Source organism: Balaenoptera acutorostrata, chromosome 10 (assembly GCF_949987535.1).
Source record: "Balaenoptera acutorostrata chromosome 10, mBalAcu1.1, whole genome shotgun sequence".
Classification (NCBI taxonomy): Eukaryota; Metazoa; Chordata; class Mammalia; order Artiodactyla; family Balaenopteridae; genus Balaenoptera; species Balaenoptera acutorostrata.
In genome coordinates this window covers 48,549,046-48,575,973 of record NC_080073.1, presented here as the reverse complement: position 1 = coordinate 48,575,973, position 26,928 = coordinate 48,549,046, and the positions used below count along the sequence as shown (strand labels likewise).

Genomic DNA, 26,928 nt, shown 5'->3' with positions numbered 1-26,928 from the left:
AATAATTTTAAAATGTGACTAGCCAGAGTTAATAGAAATATGTTTAGGCTACATTCTTTTATATTTACTTCCTCAGCCAAAATATTTAAATCAAAAGCATATTTTTGATGTAGCAACATTGTACTGATATAGAATTTAATAAGCTAATTAAATGTAAAATGAATTGCAACTGGCAGTCTTAAGCCCATTGACCAAGTGGACAACATGGTTAAAATAAGTTTAAGTGTGTCAATATTGGAATTATTTTGTAATGCTCCCTTATGACTGTAATATTCTTATCTTTTGTTAATTAAATAATTAGAACTCTGATTTTGAGTGTTGGAATTTATTAGTATAGAAAGTTAATCTTTAGAAATTAGAATCACTTTCTATCTAAATAGCTGTTTCTACCATTTATTAGCACCAAACTGCAATATAAGATTTTTAGAAATCAAAGTAATTAAGAAAGCTTCTGAAGATTTTGCTGGAGCCTGTGACCGAGTGGGAGTGGAGTGGAGCGGCTGTTGTTGCCGACTCTTTCCTCCTCCCCACGGTCCAGTCAGCTGGTTGACTAGGCCATTGGCCCTCAAGCTGAGACTTGTCTCTTATTTAGTTCTGGGGAGTGCCTGGCCGACATGAGTGATGTAGAGGAGAACAACTTCGAGGGCAGAGAGTCTCGCTCTCAGTCAAGATCTTCAACGGGAACTCCTGCTCATGTAAAATCGGAGAGCAGGTCAGGATCTCGTAGTCCATCAAGAGTTTCCAAACACTTTGAATCCCATTCTCGATCAAGATCAAAATCCAGGTCGGGGTCAAGGAGGCATTCTCATAGACATTACACTTGATCCAGATCCCATTCTCACTCTCATAGGAGACGACCTCTAAGTAGGTCCTATACACCAGAATACCATCGTCGAAGGAGCCGAAGTCATTCTCCAGTGTCTAACCTTAGAAGACATACAGGCAGCAGGGCAAATCCAGATCCCAACACTTGTCTAGGAGTGTTTGGCCTCAGTTTGTACACAACAGAGAGAGATCTTTGCAAAGTATTTTCTCGATATGGACCATTGAGTGGTGTCAGTGTGGTTTATTACCAGCGAACTGGACGATCACGAGGGTTTGCTTTTGTTTATTTCCAGAGAATAGATGACTCAAAGGAGGCTATGGAAAGGGCAAATGGAATGGAGCTGGACGGTAGAAGAATTCATGTAGATTATTCTATCACCAAGAGAGCGCACATACCTACACCAGACATATACATGGGCAGACCAACTCATAGTGGTGGAGGTGGAAGAGGTGGCAGATGTCGAGATTCTTACTGTGATAGAGGATATGATCGTGGGTACAACAGATATGAAGACTATGATTACCGATAGAGAAGATCACCTTCTCCTTACTATAGTCAATACAGATCATGATCAAGATATCATTCCTACAGCCCAAGACGCTATTGATAAACAGAGTGGTTGTAGTTGAGGACATCTTTTTCTCTTTCTCTTTTTTTGTTTAATTCTGGATTTCCCCAAGCTTCTGATCCTTCCTACTCCTTAAAAAGAACCCTTAAAAAAATCTTTGGTTTATTTAGCATCTACACTTTGTCAATTGTATTGCTGTTTTCTACCCCTTTTATTATATTCTTAAAGATGTAATTGTTGTCATTTTGGGTAGTTAAACATCTTGAGTAAAAAAGGAACCCCCAGTGTTATGCTTTTGTAAATGATTTTTTGTTTGTTTTTTGCTTTTACAGAAAATTAACTCCTGCCTAATCAAATGAGGAAAGAAATGGTCTTTTTAAAGCTTCTTTTGTGTTAGATATTGTATTAGACATTGTATCAGAGAGCTGCATTTACTACAAACTCCTTTTTTAACTTTCTTTTGGGGAAGTTAGTAACATATAAAGTAGTTCAGTCATGTCAGGTTTGTCTGGGGTGGCATGGAGCAATCAAATAGTTGAGTGTAGAAAGTTTGAAGCTATGGAAGAAAACACTTGGTCATTTCTTTTGAAGAACGGAATTTTTGAACCCTAAAAATTATGTTGTTTTTTAGAGAGAAAAACCTTGTGGACTCCTACAAAACATGTTGTATTTAAAATACATTTGTTAAAACTTAAAAATGTTAAGTGTGATTTTTGTGTTGAAATTATTGAAGTTTAATCAGTGAAGGACAAGCCTTATTATTTATTATTTAGAGGAGTTGTATGCTTTGCTGTTAGAAATTTTGGTATTGGGAAAATGGTTTAAGCAAGCTATTGTATAGAGTCCTTAGAAATAGTGAGGGGAAGGGTAGTCTCCTTTCAGATAAAAGTTAATTTCTTTGGAAAAAAAAAAAAAGAAAGCTTCTGAAAGGAAAAGATGAAGGGACGTCCCTGGTGGCGCAGTGGTTAAGAACCCACCTGCCAATGCAGGGGACACAGGTTCGAGCCCTGGTCCGGGAAGATCCCACATCCTGCGGAGCAACTAAGCCTGTGTGCCACAACTGCAGAGCCTACGCTCTAGAACCCGAGAGCCCCAACTACTGAGGCTATGCACCACAACTACTGAAGCCCATGCCCCTAGAGCCCATGTTCTGCAACAAGAGAATCCACCACAATGAGAAGCCCGTGCACTGCAATGAAGAGTAGCCCCCACTCACCACAACTAGAGAAAGCCCATACACAGCAATGAAGACCCAACGCAGCCAAAAATAAATAAATTTATATTAAAAAAAGTCATTCCTACCAAATATTTAAAAAAAGGAAGGGGGCTTCCCTGGTGGCACAGTGGTTAAAAATCTGCCTGCCAACGCAGGGGACACCGGTTCAAGCCCTGGCCCGGTAAGATCCCACATGCCGTGGAGCAGCTAAGCCTGTGCACCACAACTACTGAAGCCCGCGTGCCTAGAGCCCGTGCTCTGCAACAAGAGAAGCCACTGCAATGAGAAGCCCGCGCACTGCAACGAAGAGTAACCTCTGCTCGCCACAACTAGAGAAAGCCCGTGCGCAGCAACGAAGACCTGACGCAGCCAAAAATAAATAAATAAAATAAATTTATGAAAAGAAAAAGTTAAGTCTTAAAATAAAAAAAGATGAAGAAGTACCTGTAGGACTGAAAGGGACGAACTATAGAAATGCAGAAATCTAATTTAATTCACTATGTTAGGGAATTATTTTGTGGTTTAAGGATGCTTTGTCATCTTCTAAGAGATAAAAGGTATGGGACTTCCTTGACCCTGAGCAGGACCCAGGTAAAAAATACCTGTTATTAAGAGTGACCAGGGCTTCCCTGGTGGTGCAGTGGTTGAGAATCCGCCTGCCAATGCAGGGGACACGGGTTCGAGCCCTGGTCTGGGAAGATCCCACATGCCGCGGAGCAACTGGGCCCGTGAGCCACAACTACTGAGCCTGCGCGTCTGGAGCCTGTGCTCCGCAACAAGAGAGGCCGCGACAGTGAGTGGCCCGCACACCGTGATGAAGAGCGGCCCCCGCTTGCCGCAACTAGAGAAAGCCCTCGCACAGAAACGAAGACCCAATACAGCCAAAAATAAATAAATAAATTTAAAAAAGAAAAGATGACTACCATCTTAAAAAAAAAAAATCATCTTTCTTTTCAAAAAAAAAAAAAAAAAAGAGTGACCAGCTTTGGATGGTCAAGCAACAATAGAGGGTATGTCTGTTAATCTGAAATGGAATACTCAGACCAAGCAAATTTTGGCCCCTTTGAAAACTTATATGGCTTAGGAAGACACAAGCAACACCCAGTGGCTAAAGATTGGTTAAAACTTCTTGGTAAAAATACCTAACTAAAATGGGTGAGTTAATTTTGGACTCAAGAGTGTTTTTTCATAAAAATAAACTGTGCAAATGAACATGTTGACTAAGTAATTAATTTGATTGAGCTACAATTATCAGATTTAACAAGGGTCATTAACCAGCAGCTGCTTCACCACTTTTTGAATTTTTTTTTTTTAATATTTAATAATGATTTTCTTGGACAGTTAAAGTTTTGCATTGCTTTTTAAATGTTCTGTGCCATAGCCTATGAAGGCAGACATGAAATGGTTTGGGGGAATAGATAATCTACCTACATTTTAATTTTTTGCTTTGTTATGAAATTTGTACCAAACCCCTCTTGTTTTCCATTATTTAATTTACTTGCTTTTACTCTAAGAAATTCTTGGGTTTCAGTGGACAGTGCTCATCGAGTAGCCTAGGTTGTTAAAATGCAACTTCTTGGGCCCTACCTCAGATCTCTTGAATGACAGTCTATAAGGTCTGGGAATCTGCATTTTAAACTAGTTTGCCAAGTAGTTTCTTCATGTATTAAAGTTCAAGAACAGATTATCCCTGTAGAATATTTCTTCCAGATTGTGCCTAAGGACATAATATTATATATGCTGATATAGCCTTCCCTCATTATTCCTTCTTTTCTTTAGATATTAATTTGATTCATCCAGTAATAAATCTGCAGTTTTCTTTTGCTTAGAATATTTTACTTTCTTCTTTCTCTGAGTTGATATAAAGAATTCTATGTACTTTTGATGTTTGAGGAGGGAGGATTATAGGCACCGTCATCATGTTAGACGCTGCAAGATACTGAGGAAATCATATGGAAAAGAAGGGGGGACCTTCCAGGACCAATATTTGTCAGTTAAGGAGGAAGGTCTTAGTGGCGTGATCATCCCTCCATCTATAAAAATCATATTGTTGGGAGGGAGACTAAAACTGAAAAGACAAGTTATCCCAGGGAAGAGGGGCCTTCTTATCCAGCCTTGTTTGGTATTTCTGTTCTGGACATTGTCTGGGGATGTGCACTGCTTTAATTTCCCTGTTGATCATTGGATGATGTGAAATCAATTAAAATTTTCTAAGACTTTGAAAAGGAGTTCCTGCTTCAAACTCTTTAAGAATACAGATCTAATAACTTTGGTGTGCCCTAGAGTCTTTGTTACTCCATTTCTTTGATCTTCCAGATTAGAAGTTCCCTGAAAGTCAGCAGTCACATGTTTCTTGACATATTCTGTGGCACCTAGTTCTAGATCGCATATAATGTGACTTAATTGTTGAATGAATAAATTGTGTTTTTAATTCCTAGTAGGGGTTTCTCCCTCTGCGTTCCTTATTTTAGATATTCTTTGTATTACAAACATTTAACTCAGTTGGCATTTATACATATGTCTTCTTACTGAGCAGTTCTTTTTTTTTATATATATAAATTTATTTATTTATTTATTTATTTATTTTTGGCTGTGCTGGGTCTTCGTTTCTGTGCAAGGGCTTTCTCCAGCTGCGGCGAGCGGGGGCCACTCTTCATCGCGGTGCGCGGGCCTCTCACTGTCACGGCCTCTCTTGTTGCAGAGCACAGGCTCCAGATGCGCAGGCTCAGTAGTTGTGGCTCACGGGCCCAGTTGCTCCGCGGCATGTGGGATCTTCCCAGACCAGGGCTCGAACCCGTGTCCCCTGCATTGGCAGGCAGATTCTCAACCACTGCGCCACCAGGGAAGCCCAGCTGAGCAGTTCTTGTATGGCCTGGATTTCTCAGAAGAATGAAATACATGCCTGTTGGTATAGTCACTTTGCTTTTTGGGAGTTGATGTGTGATTGGTTAAACTAAACAGAACAAAACTTCTTCCTTAGGCCCCCTTTTTGTGAATCACAGTCTTGTGAACCCCAGCAGTAAAGAGGGGAAAGTGTTAGAAAAAGTTACTTAGAATCTGAAGCCTCCCTGGTTCTTTGTCTACAGAGAGTAAACTGCCTGTCTCCTGCTGGAGGTGGGGAGTGGTCGTCGCCTGGCTTCCAGGGTGGGGAGGAGGGATCTGGGAATCTTATTCTGCCTTATATGAACTTTCAACCAGTTTTCCTGTGTTCAGCCCTTTCCTTCAGTCCCCCCTCACTTTCCGTTATGCGGTCTTTGGTGTTTGTATTCTGAGCCTTTCTGGAGCTCTAGGGTAGGAATTGATATACCTCCTGTGCAGACACTGATGTTACAGATTTTTTAACTCTGCATAATCAGTTACTTTTTCTGCTTTCTCTCTTCGAGAAAATTAGTGCTATATCTCTTCTGTTATCTTCTTTCTTTTTTATTCTGGGTTTATGCCCTTGTTATCAAGCTTATCAAGTTAGTGGATTTCAAATGGGAGCTAAAGTAAACATGTGTTCAATTCTCTAATGTTTTTGAGGATTCCATCTAGACCACTTCTTTCCATCTATTTGGAAGTACATTTTTTTCTTTTTAAGTGTGTGCAATAAAAAGCATCCACCAGGGCATGTTTTCAACAGAAGCATTTGCCAAGAAATGGGCATCCAGTCTTTTCAGTGCAGTTTATGTTATGTTTCAGATTTCTTGGCACAGTTTTTAATATTGGAGATTGTTTTGCTTTGGTTCTGTGATCTTTATGGGCCATTGTACTGCCAGAAGTCTTACCAATCTCTAGCAAACTTTTTTTTAATAATCATCAGTTATGGTAGACAGCATTCTGTGACTTTAATTACTGTATGGGTGTCTTTTCCCTCCCTCTCTCTGATTTTTAGGAGGAGCATTATTTCCCATCCTGGGAAAAATGGGATTGATAATACATCTGGGCTGTTATTTTAAAAGAACTGCCATTTTTATTCTTTTCATATTTTTCTTTGCCTTACCTGTTTTATTTCTATTACTTATTAACCTGAAACATAATTTTAACCCTTAAATTAGTTTGCATACACATGTGATATTTACTTTCCAAGTTTTCTTATGTAATTTGACCTGCGTTTCAATTGTGTTTTATATCTTTATTTATACAATGTTGCATACTCTAATCTGATGTTGGAAGCCTAGATTGGTTTGTTATATCTTATACTAAAGTGTTATTGATGGGCATGGTTTTACCTAGGGATTCTTCAGAGGTGATTAAAAATCCTCTATTACCTTTTTCAGATTCTCATTAGAAGTCTAAAGAAGATGCTGGTGTAACACTACTATTTGGGTATTAGCAGGCTGCTTTCTGTTTTAGAGTGGAATCGAGAATAAATTATTACCTTTAAACTTCTGTATTTCCTTATATTTACTATTTTTTCCTTTCCTACACAGCTAAGTTTATGAAAAGGTTTACATGTGTTTTGATTTAAAAATGGCTCTGAATTATATTGAATGAGTTGAAAAATTATGGAAAACTGTGTCTTCTCTTTTCAGGTTCTGTTCTGGATATTATTAAGCACATTGTGGCAAAGGGGGAACATAAAAGTGGAGTCCTAGATGAAGCTACCATTGCTACAATACTCAGAGAAGTGCTGGAGGGGTTGGAATACTTGCATAAAAATGGACAAATTCACAGGTATGTAAAAGACAACACTCTTCTCTTTTGGATAAGTGCAGTGATAGTTGTGCTGTATCATTTCATTGAGGCTATTCCCCATTCTTTTGCACAGTTAATCATAATCTCTGAGTGTTAGCAGGGTTCTTTGTATTACTAGTTCCAGTACATTGTGGTTACACAGCTAGTAAGCATTTGAAAGTAACAAGTACTTTAGTCAAATTGGAAACTCTAGAAACAGGAGAAATTCCTAATTTCCTATGGGAGTCAATCATTGCAATCACTGATAACATTTTGGAATATTCTTTTCCAGTTTCTTTTATATGCTTACAGATATTTAAAACAAAACTGTATGTATAATTTTGTCTGTTTCTTTTTTGTTTCCTTTATGTTATATCTTGACTATTTTCTCAAATTATTAAAAGCTTTTGTAAAATCACTTTTTAAAATTAAAAATTATTATTATTTTTTAAATAAAATGACATTTGAAAACCTGTGTAACATTTCATGGTTCAAGTATTTCTGGCTAATTATATCTATTCAGTCCCTGCGTACAGATAACAAGAATTGTTATCTGTACAAATGGTGGTAGATTCTGGGTTAGTACAAATTTGTTTAGTCCCTGGATTTGGTTTTCCTTCATTTGAAGATATATTTATTTCCCCATCATTTCTGAAGGATAGTTTCCCTGGATATAAGAATTTGTAGTTGACAGTTCTTTTCTTTCAGCACCTGAAAGATGATGTGGTACTTAATTGGGATCTTCATGGTTTCAGATGAGAAATCTGTCATGTGAATTGGTGTTCTTAGGCAATATGTTGCTTTTCTCTGGCTACTTTCAAGACTGTTTCTTCGTGGGACTTCCGTGGCGGTCCAGTGGTTAAGACTCTGCGCTCTCAATGCAAGGGACACAGGTTCAATCCCTGGTCGGGGAACTAAGATCCCACATGTCACATGGCATAGCCAAAAAAGAAAAAAAAGATTGTTTCTTTTTTTTTTTTTTTTAAACTATTTATTTATTTTGGCTGTGCTGGGTCTTAGTTGCCGCATGCAGGATGTTTTTAGTTGCAGCATGCAGACTCTTAGTTGCAGCATGTGGACTCTTAGTTGCAGTATGCGGGCTTCTTAGTTGTGGCATGCAAACTCCTAGTTGCAGCATGCATGCGGGATCTAGTTCCCAGACCAGGGATCGAACCCAGGCCCTCTGCATTGGGAGCTCAGGGTCTCATCCACTGGACCACCAGATAAGTCCCAAAGTTTGGTTTTGACAAGTTTAATTATGATATGTCTTAGTGTGGATTTCTTCACTTCTATCCTGTTTGGGGTTCCTAACCTTCTTGAATCTATAAGTTTTTGTCTTCACCAATTTTGGGAAGTTTTCAGCCATTATTTCTTTGAATACCTTTGCAAGCTGTTTTCCCTCATCTTCTTCTGGGACTCTAATGATGGAAATGTTAGATCTTTTGTTATTGTACCATATTGTGCCATAATCCCTGAGGCTCAGTTTTCAGCCTATTTTTACTCTGTTCAGATTGAGTAAATTTTCTTCATTTGTTTTCAGGTTTGCTGATTCTATCCTCTGTCCTCTCCATTCTACTCTGGAACCCATTCCTTGAGCTTTTTATTTCAGTTAGTGTCGGTTTTCAGTTATATAATTTTTATTTGGTTCTTTTTTATAGCTTTTATTTTTTTTGCTGAGATTTTCTGTTTTTCATTTGTTTTGAGAATTCCAAATTGCATGTTAGAAGCATTTTCATGATGGCTGCTTTAAAATTCTTGTCAAATAATTCCAAAACCTGATTCATCTTTGTGTTGACATCATTTAGTTGTCTTTCCTTTTTGAAGTTTTTCCTGGTTCTTGGTATGTTGAATGATTTTTTTTTTTTAATTTTATCATGGATGTTTTGGATGTTATGTTAGGAGACTCTTGATCCTATTGAAATAATAATATACAGAAATAATATATTTTAGCAGGCAATTGCCCTGATTTTTTAGAGCCCTTGCAGTGTTGTTCTGGTTTGTTTTGTTCCTGTGGCACTGCTGGGGCTCTCTTCTCAATCCCTGCTGATGCCACCCATTGGAGTAGAGTGCCCTTCCCCAGGCCTGGTGCTGCTAGGTGGAAGGTGGGAGATAGTGGCTGTGCCTGTGGGTCTGTGAGCACTTCTTGGGCTCACCTTGTGGACCAGGCCACCTGGCCGCAATCGGGCTCCCACTCATTCTGTGGTATTGCCTGTGGACATGAAAGGCACTTTTCTGGACCACCTTTTGCTACTGAGTAGGGAGTTGGGAGACACTGGGTCTGGGTCATCCTTTGCCAGTGTGTAGAGCAGCGGTCCCCAAACTTTTTGGCACCAGGGACTGGTTTCGTGGAAGACAGTTTTTCCACACACTGGGGTGGGGGTGGGGGAATGGTTTAGAACAGGCCACAGCCCAGTACCAGTCTGCGACCCTGGGGACTGGGGACCCCTGGTGTAGAGGACCAAGAGGTGCCAGACCTGGGTCACTTTCTGCTGCTGGGTGGAAGAATGGGAGATATTGGCTGGGCCTATCGGTGGTGCTGGTGTAGGCAGCATGGGCCTACCTGCTGCACTAGATGTGGATTGGGCACTGGAGTTTCCTGTCTGGTCTTCATTGGCACCTCTGGTTCTGGCCTAGTGGGTCAGCCTTCCACTCCAGCTATGTAGTCAGGGATGGGGTCCCTGCTAGGACTGAGCTGTGCTGCCCCTTTCCTGATCCTTTGGCCACAGAGAGCAGGCTTAGAGCTTCTTCTTCTTTTTTTTTTTTTTGGTCTATGCCTATTGACAGTTCTGGGTTGCAAGACTGTAATACCCCCCAGTCCAGGATATATGAGATTGAAAGAAAACTCAGGGAAGTGGTATAGTGCTATGTGAAAGTGGACTTGGATTAGTTGTAAATGTGTAGAGCAAACTCTAGGGCAACCACTAAAAAAGGAAAAATAGAAGAATTAATATGCTAAGAGAGGAGAGAAAAATAGAATCATATAAAATGCTCAATTAAAACCAAAGAAAGCAGAAAAAGAGTGGAAGAACACAACAAGATATAACATTTAAAATCACCTACTTTTAAGGAACTACAAAAATAAGAACAGACTGAGCCCAGAGTTAGCAGAAGGAAGTTAAATAAAAACATTACAGTGGAAATATATGAAATACAGACTAAAAAGACAGTTGAAAAGGTCAGTGAAACCAGTTTTTAAGAACTGGTTTCTGAAAAAGATAAATAGACAAATTGTTAGCTAGACTCACCAAGAGAAAAAGAGAGAGGACTCAAATAAATTAAATTCAGAAATGAAAGAGGAGACATTACAGCTGATACCACAGAAGTATAAGGGATCATAAGAGACTACTATGAACAATTATATGCCAACAAATTGTACAACCTAGAAGAAATGGATAAATTCCTAGAAACATACAATCTACCAAGATTGAATCATGAAGAAATAGAAAATCTAAATGGACCAATTACTACTAAGGAGATCAATTCAATAATCAAAAACCTCCCAACAAAAATCCAGGACTGATGGCTTCACTGGTGAATCTCACCAAATATTTAAAGAGGAACTTACAATAATCCTTCTCAAACTCTTCCAAAAACTAGAAGAGGAGGAAACATTACAAACTCATTTTACAAGGCCAGCATTACCCTGATACCAAAACCAGACAAGGACACTACAAGAAAAGAAAATTACAGGCCAATATCCTTGATAAACATATACGCAGAGATCTTCAACAAAATGTTAGCAAACAAAATTCAACAATATGTTAAGAGGATCATGCAGCATGATTAAATGGGATTTATTCCAGGGATGCAAGGGTGGTCCAACATCTGCAAATCAATCAATCACTATGATACACCACTTTAACAAAATGAACGATAAAATCATGGTCATCTCAATAAATGCAGAAAAAGCTTTTGACAAAATTCAACATCCTTTCATAATGAAAACTCTTGACAAACTGGGTATAGAGGGAATGTACCTTAACATAATAAAGGCCATTTATGATAAGCCCACAACAAACATCATACAAAAAATGATACTGGACCTCTATCTTATACCATACAGAGGAATCAACTCAAAATGGATTAAAGACATGAACTTAGGACCTGAAACTATAAAACTCCTAGAAGAAAACATATCCTTGACATTGGTCTTGGCAATGAGTTTTTGGATTTGACACCAATAGCAAAGGCAACAAAAGCAAAAACTTTAAAAACTAGACCACATCAAACTAAAAAGCTTCTGCACAGCAAAGGAAACCATCAAAAAAGTAAAAAGGCAACCTACTAAATAGGAGTAAATATTCTCAAACCACATTCTGATAAGGGGATAACATCCCCAAAATAGGAGGAACTCATACAACTCAGAGGCAAAAAAATAAAAACAACCCAATTAAAAAATGGGAAAAGGACCTGAATAGACATTTTTCCAAAGAACACATATAAGTAGCCAACAGATACATGTGAAAAAGGTGATCAACATCACTAACCACTGGGGAAATGCAAATCAAAACGACAATGAAATATCATCTCACACCTGTTAGGATGTCTGTTATCAAAAAAACAAGATATCAGGGAATTCCCTGGTGGTCAAGTGGTTAGGACTCCGTGCTTTCACTGCCAAGGGCCAGGGTTCAATCCCTGGCCAGGGAACTAAAATCCCACAAGCCGTATGGTGCAGCCAAAAAACAAAACAAAACAAAAAGACAAGATATCAGATGCTGTCAAGGATATGGAGAAAGAGAACCCTTGTGTACGATGTTGGGAGTGTAAACTGGTACAGCCACTGTGGAAACAGTATGGAGGTTCCTCAAGAAATTAAAAATAGAATTACAGGGAGACTTCCCTGGCGGTCCAGTGGTTAAGACTCTGCACTTCCAATGCAGGGGGCACAGGTTTGATCCCTGGTCTGGCAGCTAGGATCCCACAAGCCGTGTGGCGCAGCCAAAAAAAAAAGAATTACAATAAGATCCAGAAATCCCATTGCTGGGTATACGTCCAAAAGAAATGAAGTCATTATCTCAAAGAGATATCTGTACTCCCATATTCAGCATTATTCACAATAGCCAAGATATGGAAACAACCTAAGTGTGTGTCATGGATGAATGGATAAAGAAATTGTGATACACACACACACACACACACACACACACACACACACACGTACAATGGACTTTATTCATCCATAAAAAGGAGGAAGTCCTGTCATTTGTGACAACACGGATGAACTTGGAGGGCATGCTATGCTAAGTGAATTAAGCCAGACAGAGAGACAAATACTGCATGGTATCACTTAATATGTGGGATTTTAAAACACACACACACACACACACACACACACAGTTAAATTCATTGAAATAGAGAGTAGAAAAGTGGTTGCCAGGGGCTGAGTGGGTGAGGGAAACAGGGAGAGGTTGGTGAAAGTACAAACTTTCAGTTATAAGATGAATAAGGTCTGAGGATTTAATGTATATCATGTTGACTATAGTGGATAACACTGTATCATATTATTGCAGTTTGCTAAGAGAGTAGGATTTAAATGTTCTCAAAAAATAAAAGTAAATATGTGAGGTGATAAATGTGTTAATTAACTCTATGGAGTTAATCCTTTCCCAGTGTATATGTGTACCAAACCATCACATTGTACACTTTAAATATCTTACAGCTTTATTTATATCTTACAAATATATTTATCTTATAATATATCTTATTTATTTATATCTTACAATTTTATACCTCAGTTAAAAAAAAAGTCACCTACTTAACCCTAATCTGTCAGCAAACAGACAAGCAAAGGCCCAGAAAAGTAATTGATCAAAGATCAGGTGACTACCAATTTGTAAAACTGAGGTTTTAAGGAGTAATCAGAATATGGAGGAAAAAAACAAGGTATTCCCTCCCCCTACACACAAACTTTTGATTAGATTACCCTGAGAGTAGAAGCATTTTAAAGAAAATCAATGTATAGTAAGTGAAATCAGTCATCTATAGAAGCATCTCATTCTAGGAAAAATGAATAATTCTTTCCAGTTGTTTAAGTTTTTTCCACCTGCTTAAGTCTTACAAAGGAAACAAACTTTTTTTAAATTAATTAATTTTTATTTTTGGCTGCGTTGGATCTTCATTGCTGCGCACGGGCTTTCTCTAGTTGTGGTGAGTGGGGGCTACTCTTTGTTGCGGCTCATGGGCTTCTCATTGCAGTGGCTTCTTTTTTTTTTATTTTATTTTATTTTATTTTATTTATTTTATTTTTGGCTGCATTGGGTCTTCTTTGCTGTGTGCGGGCTTTTCTCTGGTTGCGGTGAGCGGGAGCTACTCTTTGTTGCTGTGCACGGGCTTCTCATTGCGGTGGCTTCTCTTGTTGCGGAGCACAGGCTCTAGGCGAACAGGCTTCAGTAGTTGTGGCACGGGGGCTCAGTAGTTGTGGCTTGCAGGCTCTAGAGCGCAGGCTCAGTAGCTCAGTAGTTGTGGTGCACGGGCTTAGTTGCTCTGCGGCATGTGGGATCTTCCCAGACCAGAGCTCAAACCCGTGTCCCCTGCATTGGCAGGCGGATTCTTAACCGCTGTGCCACCAGGGAGCGGTAGCTTCTCTTGTTGTGGAGCATGGGCTCCAGGCACGCAGGCTTCAGTAGTTGTGGCACGTGGGCTCAGTAGTTGTGGCTCGCGGGCTCTAGAGCACAGGCTCAGTAGTTGTGAGGGCTCAAACCCATGTCTCCTGCATTGGCAGGTGGATTTTTAACCACTGCGCCACCAGGGAAACCCCAAACTTTCTTTTTATGAGGATAAAAGAGAGTAATTGATTCTAAGGAATAACATGTAAACTAGAAATCTTGGAAACACTGAAAGTATATTCTTAAGACAATAGGATTTTTCATCTAAAATTGTACGTAATCAATTGTTTTGTACCTAGTTAAAATAATGTGTTAACAAATGACTGAAAAGGGGGCATGACCAAAGGGTAAATGTTTAGGAATTTATTTCCCACACTGTCAAGGGAAAAGGTGCCCTGAAAAACAGGATTCCTGTCCTCTGAATGGTGATAACCCTGTGGATACATACCTTGATACTAGCAATGAACATAATTCAGTTAATACCTCAGTTCTGATTCCATGTTCATCAAATAATCTTCTAGAAGGACATATGCCATAGACTGCTAATTGGCCCCTAATATGTCTCCCCTTGTTTTAGAATTAAAAGAAAAAAGACATTTTTTACTGGGCACATGAACATCCAGAGGAAAGGCAACATTTCATAGCCTCCCATGCAGGCCAGATTTGACTGTGTGATTTAGTTTCTAGCCACTGTGATGAAAACAATAGTGTTCCCTTAACAGGTTTTATCAGTCCCAGCACCACTGACTTTTGGGCTGGGCAATTCTTTGTTGCAGGGGCTATCCTGTGCGTTATAGAACAGATCTAGCAGCATATCCGGCTTCTACCTATTACATGCCAGTAGCGCACACACGTACACACTGCCCCCAGTGCCCATTGCAACAACCTAAAATATCTCTAGACATTGCCAAATACCCTGAGAACCACTGCTCACAGAAAGTGACATAACCTCTATTTGCCCTTTCCTTCCTTCCATTGAAATGTGGATGTGGTAGAAAGGCATCTTGGACTGTGCAGCAAGAACTTAGAGATGGTAGAGCAATAAAATATGAGGAACCTGAATCACCAACTCTGTGGCGTTACCATGCTGAACTGATGTCACTCATGCCCAAACTGTCATGTGAGAGGAAAAAAAATTTATTTTACCACCATATAGATCATCAGTGATTGACAGACTCTGGCCCACAGGATGAATGCAGCCTGATGCCTGTTTTTTTTTTGGTTTCTTTTTTAAAACACAGCCATGCACATTTTAGCACTACAGAGAAAAAGTAGTGGTGACAGATATCATCTGCCCCACAAACCCTATTTACTATCCGGCCCTTTAAGAAAATGTTGACCCCTGGTGTAGGTAATAATGACAGCTAGCATTCACTGCAACTTGTGTGCTAAATACTTTTTTTTTCTTTTTAAATATTTATTATTTGGCTGTGCCGGGCCTTAGTTGCAGCATGTGGGATCTTTAGTTGCAGCATGTGAACTCTTAGTTGCGGCATATGGGGTCTAGTTCCCTGACCAGGGATAGAACCCGGGCCCCCTGCATTGGGAGCATGGAGTCTTAGACACTGGACCGCCAGGGAAGTCCCTAAATACTTTTCTAAGTGTATTTTCTACCTTAACCTGATTTAATCTTCACAATTATTTTATGAGTTGGTACTATTTTTTAAAAGTTAATTAATTAATTAATTTTTGGCTGCGTTGGGTCTTCATTGCTGCGCATGGGCTTTCTCTCTAGTTGCGGTGAGCAAGGCCTACTCTTTGTTGCCGTGCGCCTACTTCTTACTGCGGTGGCTTCTCTTTGTGTGGAGCACAGGCTCTAGGCACGTGGGCTTCAGTAGTTGTGGCACACAGGCTCAGTAGTTGTGGCTCACGGGCTCTAGAGCACAGGCTCAGTAGCTGTGGCACACGGGCTTAGTTGCTCCGCGGCATGTGGGATCCTCCTGGACCGGAGCTCAAACCCATGTCCCCTGCGTTGGCAGGTGGATTTCTTTTTTTTTAATAAATTTATTTATTTTTGCCTGCATTGGGTCTTCGTTGCTGCGTGCGGGCTTTCTCTAGTTGTGGCGAGCAGGGGCTACTCTTTTTGGGTTTTTTTGGCTGTGTAGGGTCTTTGTTGCTGCGCGTGGGCGGCGAGCGGGGGCTACTCTTCATTGCGGTGCGTGGGCTTCCCATTGGGTAGCCTCTCTTGTCGCAGAGCATGGGCTCTAGGCACGCAAGCTTCAGCAGTTGTGGCACTCAGGCTCAGTAGTTGTGGCACACGGGCCCAGCTGCTCCACGGCACATGGGACCTTCCCAGACCAGGGCTCGAACCCGTGTCCCCTGCACTGGCAGGCGGATTCTTAACCACTGCACCACCAGGGAAGCCCAGCAGGTGGATTCTTAACCACTGTGCCACCAGGGAAGCCCCTGGTACTATTATTATTCCTATTTTACAGATGAGGAAACCAAGGTAAAGAGAGTTAAGTAACTTGCCAAAGGTCACCCAGCTAGTGACAGAGCTGGGATCTGAATTTAGCAGTCTACTTCCAAAGTCTTCTAGGAAATATTGTGCTAATCAGTGAAGCTGGGCATACATTGATTTAAATATCAATTATAGTTTTTAGTTACTAACTCAATAGAATTTAGATCTGCCACTGAATTATTATTCTTTAAATATGCAATTGTTATCTTATTTAACATATCTGTATCTCTATTTTTAAAAGTCAAAGTCCTCACTTCAGAACATGGATAGAAGTATATTCTTTTCCCTAAACCTTTACATATGCAGACTGTATATAGTCAATGGTGAAATTAACCCAAAATACACACTGAAATACAGGTTAAGTTCACTGTCTTTTTTAGAAAGCAATAAAGTTGACTTAACATCAAGTTCAGGCACAAATTCAATCTGTGCTCAATTTTGTATGACTGTAACATCTACTTTGTTAAATTTATCAGCTCTCATTTAGCTAAATGAGTAAAAGGGACCAAAAAATATTGAAAGAAATAGTGACCTGAAACTTCCAAATTTGAGGAAGAACATTAATCTACAAATTTAAGAAGCTTAATGAACCACAATTAAGATAAATACAAAGAGATCTATACCCAGACACATCATAGTCACACTATTGAAACCTAAACACAAAGAGAATATCTTGAAGGCAGCAAGAGAAAAACAACTTATCATGTAGGGGGAGTGCTATAGACTGAATGTTTGTGTCCCCTCAGAATTCATATGTTGAAACCTAATCCTCAATGTGGTGGTATTTGGAGGTGGAGCCTTTGGGAGGTACACAGGTCATGAGGGTAGAGCCCACATGAATGGTATTAGTGTCCTTATAAAAGAGACCCCAGAGAACTCCCTTGCCCCTTCTGCCTTGTGAAGGTACAGCGAAAAGGTGGTCACCTATGAACAGGGAAGCAGCTCCTCACCAGGCACCAGATCTGCCCCTGCTTTGATCTTGGACTTTCCAGCCTCCAGAACTGTGAGAAATAAATGTTGGTTGTTTAAGTTACCCAGTCTGGTATTTTTGTTATAGCAGCCTGAACAGACTAAGACAGAGCATCAGTGTGATTAGGAGTTGACTTCACATCGGAACAGTGGAGGCCAGAAGTTAGTTGAAGTTAGCCCTACAACACTAATGATCCCTTTGAACTATAGTCCTCTGCGATTGAAAGATATTTTATAGGTACATACAGGTTCAGGATTGTTATCTTCTTGGTAAATTATTCCCTTTTTTGTTGTTGTTATATAATGACACTTTTTATTCCTAGAAATGCTTTTGTATTAAAGACAGTTAGGTATTATTTTAATATGGCTTTACTGGCTTGCCTTTGGCAAGTATATGTTTCATTGTGGCTCAGTCTTCCCAGGGTCCTAGGTTTATGAAGGGGTCTCAGTTCTCTTTCTCAACCTTAAGCTAGCCCAATGCCATGTTTTCTGTTTATGGGTGGATTTTAAAGCCTGAGCTCCCTAGCTATTTGGGGGAGTATCTCTGTTCTGTCTCCCAAGGCTTACTGCTCTGCTCTTAAGTGTCCTTTTCATTTCTGAAGATTGAAGATTTCCTTTTCTTTATTTCATGTTCATTTATGTGGCAGTTTCCCCCCCTAATTAATCCAGCATTTCTGTGTGTTTGGAGAAGGGGAATGGTGTATCTTGGGGCCAAGGCCTGGGTAGTAAGTGATGAAAGTCTCTGCCGTGTTGCTGGAATGGAAATTCTCTTACACATAAAATCAGAGAACCTCAGTGTTGGCTTCATATTGGAATCACCTGGGAAACTTTAATAAGTACTGGTTCCTGGATCCACTGCCAGAAATTCATTAAACTGGTCTATGATGAGGCCTTGGCATTGGGACTTCTGAAAGTTCCCCAAGAGATCCTAATATGCGGCCAAGGCTAAGAACCCTACTTACACTTTAGCCGAGATGCACTGAGGTTTCAACAGGAGAAGGTTGGGATAAAGTTGTTTTACTGGGAAACAGAGATGGATGTTTTTAGTAGGTTTTGTTACTTCTCATATCTTTAGAGTCCAATTGTTATTTCAGGTAGATTTGTGTCAGTCTGGTGGATTAGGTCAAATAATTTTACTCTGTTTCTACTGTGTTTTCTCCTTGACTCCCCAGGCTTTAGAGGTTTTGACTAGGGTGAACAGGTCTCTAATTAGACTTACACTTTTCTCTCTGTATCTACGTACCCAAATATTTTTCCCATTTAAAGAGGTTAGCTTTAACAGAAATGGTAGATATTTACTTAGTTTAAGATGCCTAAATGTAGCGTATTTTCCAGCTTTTGTCTTGATTCATTTCTTCTCTTGGCCTTTTTCATGTTTTCCATAAACTGTGCCTATCGATGAGTCATAAAAATGTAATGGGGGGCTTCCCTGGTGGTGCAGTGGTTAAGAATCAGCCTGCCAATGCAGGGACACGGGTTCGATCCCTGGTGGCACAGTGGTTAAGAATCCGCCTGCCAATGCAGGGACACGGGTTTGATCCCTGGTGGCACAGTGGTTAAGAATCTGCCTGCCAATGCAGGGACACGGGTTCGATCTGTGCACCACAACTACCGAGCATGTGCTCTAGAGCCCACGAGCCACAACTACTGACCCCATGTGCCACAACTACTGAAGCCCGTGCGCCTAGAGCCCGTGCTCTGCAACAAGAGAAGCCACCGCAATGAGAAGCCTGCTCGCCGCAACTAGAGAAAGCCCTCACACAGCAATGAAGACCCAATACAGGCAAAAATAAAATAACTAAAAGTAAATAAATTTAAAAAAAATGTGATGGGGAGAAACTTGTGTTCTGTACTAATGAGAAAGTCAAGTATGTCTATGATATTCCTTTTAATTTTAAAAGGAATCTGTAACTTTGGTGCAGTAGTGACTTGTGAGAAATGGCATCAAGCTGTGAAAAACAACACTCACTGTTCTTGCTATTTAAGAGTGGTTGGAGGATTTAACTGTTGGGGCTGTTGGGTTGCTTGATATCCTTTGAGGCAGGTAACAAAGGTTCTTCAGTTAAGGACCATTATGTTGATTTCCAGAGATTTAGTTACAAATCTTTTCCTTGAAAGGTCATTTGCCCTGTTGTGTGTGAGGACAGACTGTGGTGTGTTTAATTGTCCAGTGAGCCATTTAGCTTCATGATCTTCCTCTGCTTTTACTCTTGGAAACTGTTCTATATTTTACACTTTTGGTTTGAAAAGGGAAGCATGAATTGATTATCTGGGGAACTGATCAGGAAAAGTAGTCACCCAAAGTGTAGGTTCGACTGAAAATGGATTACTGTTTCTTCACTTAAGACAAAAGCTTAGAAAACATTATTTGAATGAGTAATGCAAATATAGGCTTAGAAATTCAAATGGTACAAATGGTATATGATAAAAAAACAAGTCTTCACCATATCTACTGTGCTAAAACATGGTGATAAATATGTACTCTTGATATGATGTGATGAAAATGGCACTTGACTTCTGTGGTTTTCCTTCCCAAAACTCATAACACCAGTTTAATCATGAGGAAAACATCATACAAATTCCAATAGAGGGGCATCCTACAAAATACTGGACCATTACTCCTCAAAACTGTCAAGGTCATTAAAAACAAGGAAAGTCAAAGATAAACTGTCACAGACAAGAGAAGCCCCTAAGAAGACATGACAACTAAATGGAACATGGTATCCTGGGAAAGAAAAAGGACATTAGGTTAAAACTAAAATATTTGAATAAATTGTAGACCTTAGTTAATAGTAATGCATCAATACTAGTTCATTACTGTGGCAACAGAACCATTTAATGTGTCATGTTAACAATAGGGGAAACTGAGTGACAGGTGTATGGGAACTCCTCTGCACTATATTCTCAATTTTTACGTAAATCTAAAACTGTTCTAAAAAGAAAATAAAGCATTTTAGGGACTTCCCTGGTGGCGCAGTGGTTAAGAATCCGCCTGCCAAGGCAGGGGACACGGGTTCGAGCCCTGGTCCGGGAGGATCCCACATGCCGCAGAGCAACTAACTAAGCCTGTGCACCACAACTGCTGAGCCTGAGCTCTAGAGCCCGTGAGCCACAACCACTTAGCCTGCGTGCCACAACCACAGAAGCCTGCGCACCTACAGCCTGTGCTCTGCAACAAGAGAAACCACCACAATGAGAAGCCCACACACCGCAACGAAGAGTAGCGCCCGCTCGCCTCAACTAGAGAAAGCCCGCTCACAGCAACAAAGACCCAAGGCAGGCATAAATAAATAAATAAATAAATAAATAAATAAACAAAAAATAAATAAATAAATATAATAAAGCATTAAAAAAAAGAAGAAATCTCCTTCCTTCACTGAACCTCTAGTACCCTGGTCCAAAGGGAACCACTTCTTGCCATTTTCTTGTGATTCCTTTGAGAGAGATTTTATGGCAATATAAACATACTGTATACATCTCTCTCCCTCCTGCTTAAAAACAAAAGACAAATGGCAACATGATGTATGTAGTATTCTTATTTCACTTAATATATTTGGAGATTGTTCCATATTAACATATATATTCGTTAGTATTCGTAGTATTTCATTATATAGATATACCATAGTTTAACTGCTTTCCTATTTAGATGGATAGTTAGTTGTCCTATTTGATTACAGCATACTGGTTTATAAGCCTAATATTTGGAACAGAGTTAAGAGGTGGGAGTTGGGAGGTGGGATGGCAGGAGGGAACAATTTTATTTTTGTATTTAGTTGGATTGATTGATTTACTACTCCACATCTCTTCAGAAACAATCCATTTTTATTTTAGTGTTTAGTTGGATGGATGGATTGATTTAATGATTCACTTATCTCCATAAGAAGATTTAAGGCAGGTTGTCTTCTATTATTTAAATCTATTTGATGAGTATCTGGGAGATGCCCCCTATGCACTAATTATAATATTAAGTAAGTACAGATGATATAGAAATGTACTAAGATATGACTCACGGTGAAATGAGAAAGATTATATTTTTATGATCTGTACTAACATTATAGCCTGCTGCAGAAACACAGAGGAGGAAGTGACTAAACTATACATTGGTTTTCCCGTTAAGTTTTAGATATCATTCCAGATGAGCTCAGAAAAAGGAGTTGAAGGTTCATGGTTGCCTTAGTTGAATGGTCTTGTCACCAAGGGAAGGAAATATCCTCAGTTCTCTCCTGTTCATGGTGTAGACTTTAGGTTTGTAGAGCAAAGTGAGCCAACTTCCATTCTAAGTCAGCCTCTGGGAAAGGTCCTATAAATTGCTTGGATTTATAAGCAGAAAAAAATACTCAGTAACATGATTTCCGAATGATTCAGTATATATTCAGGAAAGGTATTGTATACTCTTGGTATGGTGACGTTGCTACACACAGTTGTGAAACTGTTGTTCATTGTTTACCAAGGAATGGTTATAGCTAAGGATAGGGGAAAGAAGACAGGGACAAGGAAGAGATGAAGTGTCCTTTCACTGGTTCTTTTTCCTGACAAACAGGGTCTTCTTCCATGAGCTAGCCTCGCTTTTCTTTCTTGTCTAGCTTCAAGGCCTGGCTGTTTTTTATTTAATTATATTTATTTTTAATTATGAAACAAATAGGTGAGTCCATTCCCACAAGACTCTGATCCCACTCCTCTCCACTAAAGGAAATAAATTCATTGCTCTCTGTGTATGGAAAGGGGTGTGTGTGTTTGTGTGTGTGTAACATTAATGGTGGCATACAAAATGCACTGTCCTATTTGATTTGGTCACTTAGCAGTATGTATTATGTATTAGAGGGCATGACATGTTGATTGACCTTAATCCATTTCATGGATGTAACAGAATTAATTTAATCTTTTTGCTGTTGTTGGCTTTCTAGGTTGCTACCATTTTTGGTTTGTTATTACAAACAATTCTGTAGACAAACCCCTTGTACATTCTGTGAACATTGTGAGAGTTTCTCTAGGTTATCAAAGAAGTGGATTACTCATAGGAATTAGGGATTGTAAATTTTGCTAGATATTACTGACACATTATTGCATGAGAAAAACAAGTTGTAGATTTGAAGGGATAGTACAGTATCATTTATGTTGGAAGAAAAGCCCAGATATGTCACAGGAACATATTCTGTTAACTAGACTGATAATGGTTGAAAACTTTGGAGAGAATACTAGACTTGAGAACAGTGGTCAAAAGGAACTTTGGCCTTTTCAGTGATGTTTAGGTTTTTATAACAGGAATGTGTTCATGTATTACTTGAGTTGTTATATATAGTTACTAATAAGAATATAGAGATATTTGAATAATTTACATCATGTATTTATGCTACAGGCATAGAATAGTCCCTGTTTTCAACCACATACCATTTAAAAATTTTGATCATATATTAGGGTGTAGAAAAAAATCATTGTATTTTAAAAAGTAGATAAGGTGATAGTAAGTGAGGGTCACATTCTTTGGCCACTGTTATCTCAATTGAGTATTTAATAACCTCAGATTTTCCAAATTTAATAGTAAAAAGCTATATGTTATTGTTTACAATGTTTGGATTCTAGTACAAGTGACTACAATTTTAAAAATTCTACTGTTGGCCTTAATACCCTTTACTGCAAAATAGAACATTTAAATATTGACAGTGTTGTGGTGAATATAGTGAACTACTTAAGTTATGTGACTCCAAAGAATAGATGTTTTTTAATAAGTGATTTTTTTTTTTCTTAAAGAGATGTGAAAGCTGGCAATATTCTTCTTGGAGAAGATGGCTCAGTACAGATTGCAGGTAATGATTAGTATTTCTTTTTATTTTGGTTTAATGGTTGATAGAACCACATTACTTATCTGTTATGTTTTCTTAGTCAGTTTTCTCTTCTATCCCCTGGACCCTCTTTGGTCAAACATACTATGTTGACACATCCCTACTGACTCTCAAGATATCTTCCACTACTCATCCTTCATTTTCAGTCTTAGGCATTTTCTGACCATTGCTCATTACCTTACAATTATCTACTCCTTATCCCCATTAAAGTCGTCATCTGTGGGTTTTCATAGCATTCTTTACTTTCTTTTAAAGGAGAAGTAGTCAAGAAACCTCATTGCGTTTAAGAATAAATATGCTACAGAGAGGTGATACAGAACTGCTTCTGTCCTGGGAGAAATGGGGTATTTGCCAATTAGGAAGAGGCATCTGAGATGTGGAAGTGTACTTTTGGCAGATTCAGAGCTAAAGAGATAAGAATTGGAGTCCAAGGCCTGCCAGTGTTGCTATCCTGGTGAAATGCCCCCTCCACCAGGGTGAAACTCCAGAATAGCTAAACTGCAGGATTGTAGATCAAGCAGATCATCTTGAGAAAAAACCTCAGCTTGGTCCCACACTGCTGGAACAATCAGGTGTTTGGCAGGAAGAAGATAACCACCCAAACCTTGAGTTGTTTCTTCAGCTTTAGAAGATAATTTAGGCACACATCTTCATGTCCTCAGGTAAGGGAATATTTTAACCAAGCCACATCATGTTCTAACGTAAAGAAAAAGATTGATAAATTTGGCTCCTGTAAAATTAGCAACTACTGTTCATCAAAAGAAGAACAGTTTGTCTCCATTAATAAGTAAAAAAGCAAAACCACAGAGAAGATATTTGCAGCATGAATAACTTGACAAGGGGCTCAAATTTAGAACATACAAAGAACTCATTAAGGAAAAATCAGATAATCTCAAATGACATCAAAACATAAATGTAATAAAAGGTGGTCAACCTCACTAGTTAGCAATTAAATGCAAAGTAAAATAACATTGGGATACCACATTATACTGACTGACCTAGCAGACACATCTGACAGTACTAGTTATCAGTGTGGATGTAAAGCAAGGGAGAATCTCACCCTCTGATGGTGGGACTATCAACAGTACCAACACTTTATTAAGTAGAAGATATGCATACCCAGAGACTTTAGCTTCTAGGTGTATGGCGTAGAGAAGCTCATCCTTCAGTGCGCCATAGTGCTCATAAGCCTTGAAAGTTTGAAACAGTCCCGGGTCTTTTGTTAGTAGAATGGATAAGTAAATTGTAGTTAATTTATGCTTTGGAATACTATATAGTGATGAAAATGAATAGAACTACAACTGTATACAAAAGCATTAAATAAATTATACAAATATAGAGTGAACGAAGCTAGTCAGAATATATAGCTTGTGATTCCATTTATATAAGTTCAAAACCAGGCACAATTATACTGTATTGTTTAGAGAAGCAAAATCAAGTGGTAAGAAACTAAAGAAGAGAGAATTCCGGGAAGATGGCAGAGTAGGAAGCACCAAGAATCTTCTCCCCACCTAAACAACAATTGAATTGGCAGAATTTGTCTAATGTTGGAATTCTGCATTTTTTGCTTGAAAATTCTAGGGCAAGACTTGGAAGGTAAATTACAGTTAATTTCAGAGCTGCTCATTCCTCACCTATCAGCCACCTGGCAGGCAGCTCTGCACATGTTTTTGGAGCAGCTTGCAGGAACCATGGTGGCAGAAAAGATCCTGTCCTCCAAATATCCAGCATATGCTCTGATTACTGATTGCTTCTGATCACAGAGGTGCAAAGAGACAGGCAGCCATTGTTGTTGCAGCTCCTCCCTTCCAAGTGATTTCCAAGGGACTTTAACAGGCCATAGCCTTTTTTTCCTTCCCTTCTCTTCTCTTCTTGCCCTTTTTGGAGCCCGACTTTAAAGACTAAGACATCAAAAAACAACTACAGGGGGGAAAAAAACCAAAACAAAACTATAGAGACTTTCCTGGCAGTCCAGTGGTTAGGACTCTGGGCTTTCACTGCTGAGGGCCTGGGTTTGATTCCCTGGTCGGGGAACTAAGATCCCACAAGCCACGTGGCTGTCCAAAAAAAAACAAAAACAAAAAACAAAACTACATTTGCAGGGAAAATTGGAAAGTGAATGTTCATTCCCAGGAAGAGGTGCAGAAAAGATCTGAGAAGATCTTAACTTTACATTTCAGGCTGATGCTTAGCACAGATACAGCCTACCACAACCCCAAAAAAACAAAAACAATAACAAAAAACAGCAAACCCCAGGAAAGGGGGAGAATCTGATTTCCAGCATTACCACCTTATTAGATTCAAATGTCCAGTCTTCAACAGCAACAAAAAAATCACAAAGCACTCAGTGAAACAGGAAAGTATGGCCTATTCAAAGGAAATAAATAAACGAACAGAAACTATCACTGGAAAAGGCCTGATGGCAGATCTACTAGACAAAGACTTTAAAACAACCATCTTAAAATGTTCAGAGAATTAAAGGAACATATGGAAAAACTCAAAACAATGATGTGTGAATAAAATCTAAATATCAATAAGGAGAGAAAACCTCAAAAGAAACCAAAAAGAAATTCTGGAGCTACAATAACTTGTATTGTGAAATGAAAAACTCACTAGAAGGATTTAAGTGCAGATTTGAGCTGGCAGAAGAAATAATTGGTGAACTTGAAGATAGAAAAATGGAAATTATCAAGTCTGAGGAACAGAAAGGAAAACGATTGAAGAAAAGTGAATAGAGCCTGAGGGACCTGTTTGGATACCATTAAGCAGACCAACATACACACTGTGGGAGGCCTAGAAGGAGAAGAAAGGGGCAGAGAGAATATTTGAAGAAATAATGGCTGGAAACATCTCAAATTTGATGAAAGACATGAATATAAACATCTAAGAAGCTCAGTGATCTCCAACTAAGGTGAACTCTGAGAGACTCACGGACTCACATTATAATCAAACTTATGAAAGGCAAAGACAAAGAATTTTGAAAACAGCAAGAGAAAAGTGACTCATCACATACAAGCGGTCCTAAATAAGGTTGTCAGCAGATTTCTCATCAGAAACTTCGGAGGCCAGAAGGCAGAGAGACAATATATTCAAAGTGCTGAAAGAAAAAAGTGTCAACCAAGAATCATATATCCAGTAAAACTGTTTTTCAAAAATGAGGGAGAAATTAAGACATTTCCAGATAAACAAAAGCTGAGGGAATAGACCTGCCCTGCAAGAAATGCTCAAGGGAGTCTTACAAGGTAAAATGAGAGGACCCTGGACAGTAACTGCAAGCAGTATGAAGAAATAAAGATCTCAGTAAAGGTAAATACATGGGGATGTATAAAAGCTAGTATTATTGTAACAATGGTTTGTAACTGCACTTTTTGTTTTCTACATAATTTAAGAGACTGATACATTACTAAAAACAGTTATTGGTCTAAAACTTGGTATTACAGTAACATTGGTTTGTAACTCCAAGTCTTCTTTCCTACGTAATTTAAGAGACTAATGCATTTAAAAGAATGATTAGTTCATGTTTTTCAGCACACAGTTTATTAAGATGTAATTTTGTGATGACAACGACAACTAAAAGAGGTGAGAATAGTGCTGTAAAGAAGAAGAGTTTTTGGGCTTCCCTGGTGGCGCAATGGTTGAGAGTCTGCCTGCCGATGCAGGGGACACGGGTTCGAGCCCTGGTCTGGGAAGATCCCACATGCCGCGGAGCAACTGGGCCCGTGAGCCACAATTACTGAGCCTGCGCGTCTGGAGCCTGTGCTCCGCAGCAAGAGAGCCCACGACA

At 39.2% G+C, this 26,928-nt stretch overlaps 1 protein-coding gene and 1 pseudogene across 1 annotated transcript in view; both read left to right on the top strand.

Moving 5' to 3' along the window:
- OXSR1 (oxidative stress responsive kinase 1) overlaps positions 1-26,928 on the top strand; it is a 98,043-nt gene that overhangs the window by 29,341 nt on the left and 41,774 nt on the right. Inside the window, exons 4-5 of the mRNA XM_007191468.3 lie at positions 7,125-7,266; positions 23,053-23,108. Coding sequence (XP_007191530.1) covers positions 7,125-7,266; positions 23,053-23,108 — 198 coding nt within the window. The remainder of the gene's footprint in view (positions 1-7,124; positions 7,267-23,052; positions 23,109-26,928) is intronic.
- On the top strand, positions 515-1,497 carry LOC103011410 (transformer-2 protein homolog alpha-like; annotated as a pseudogene).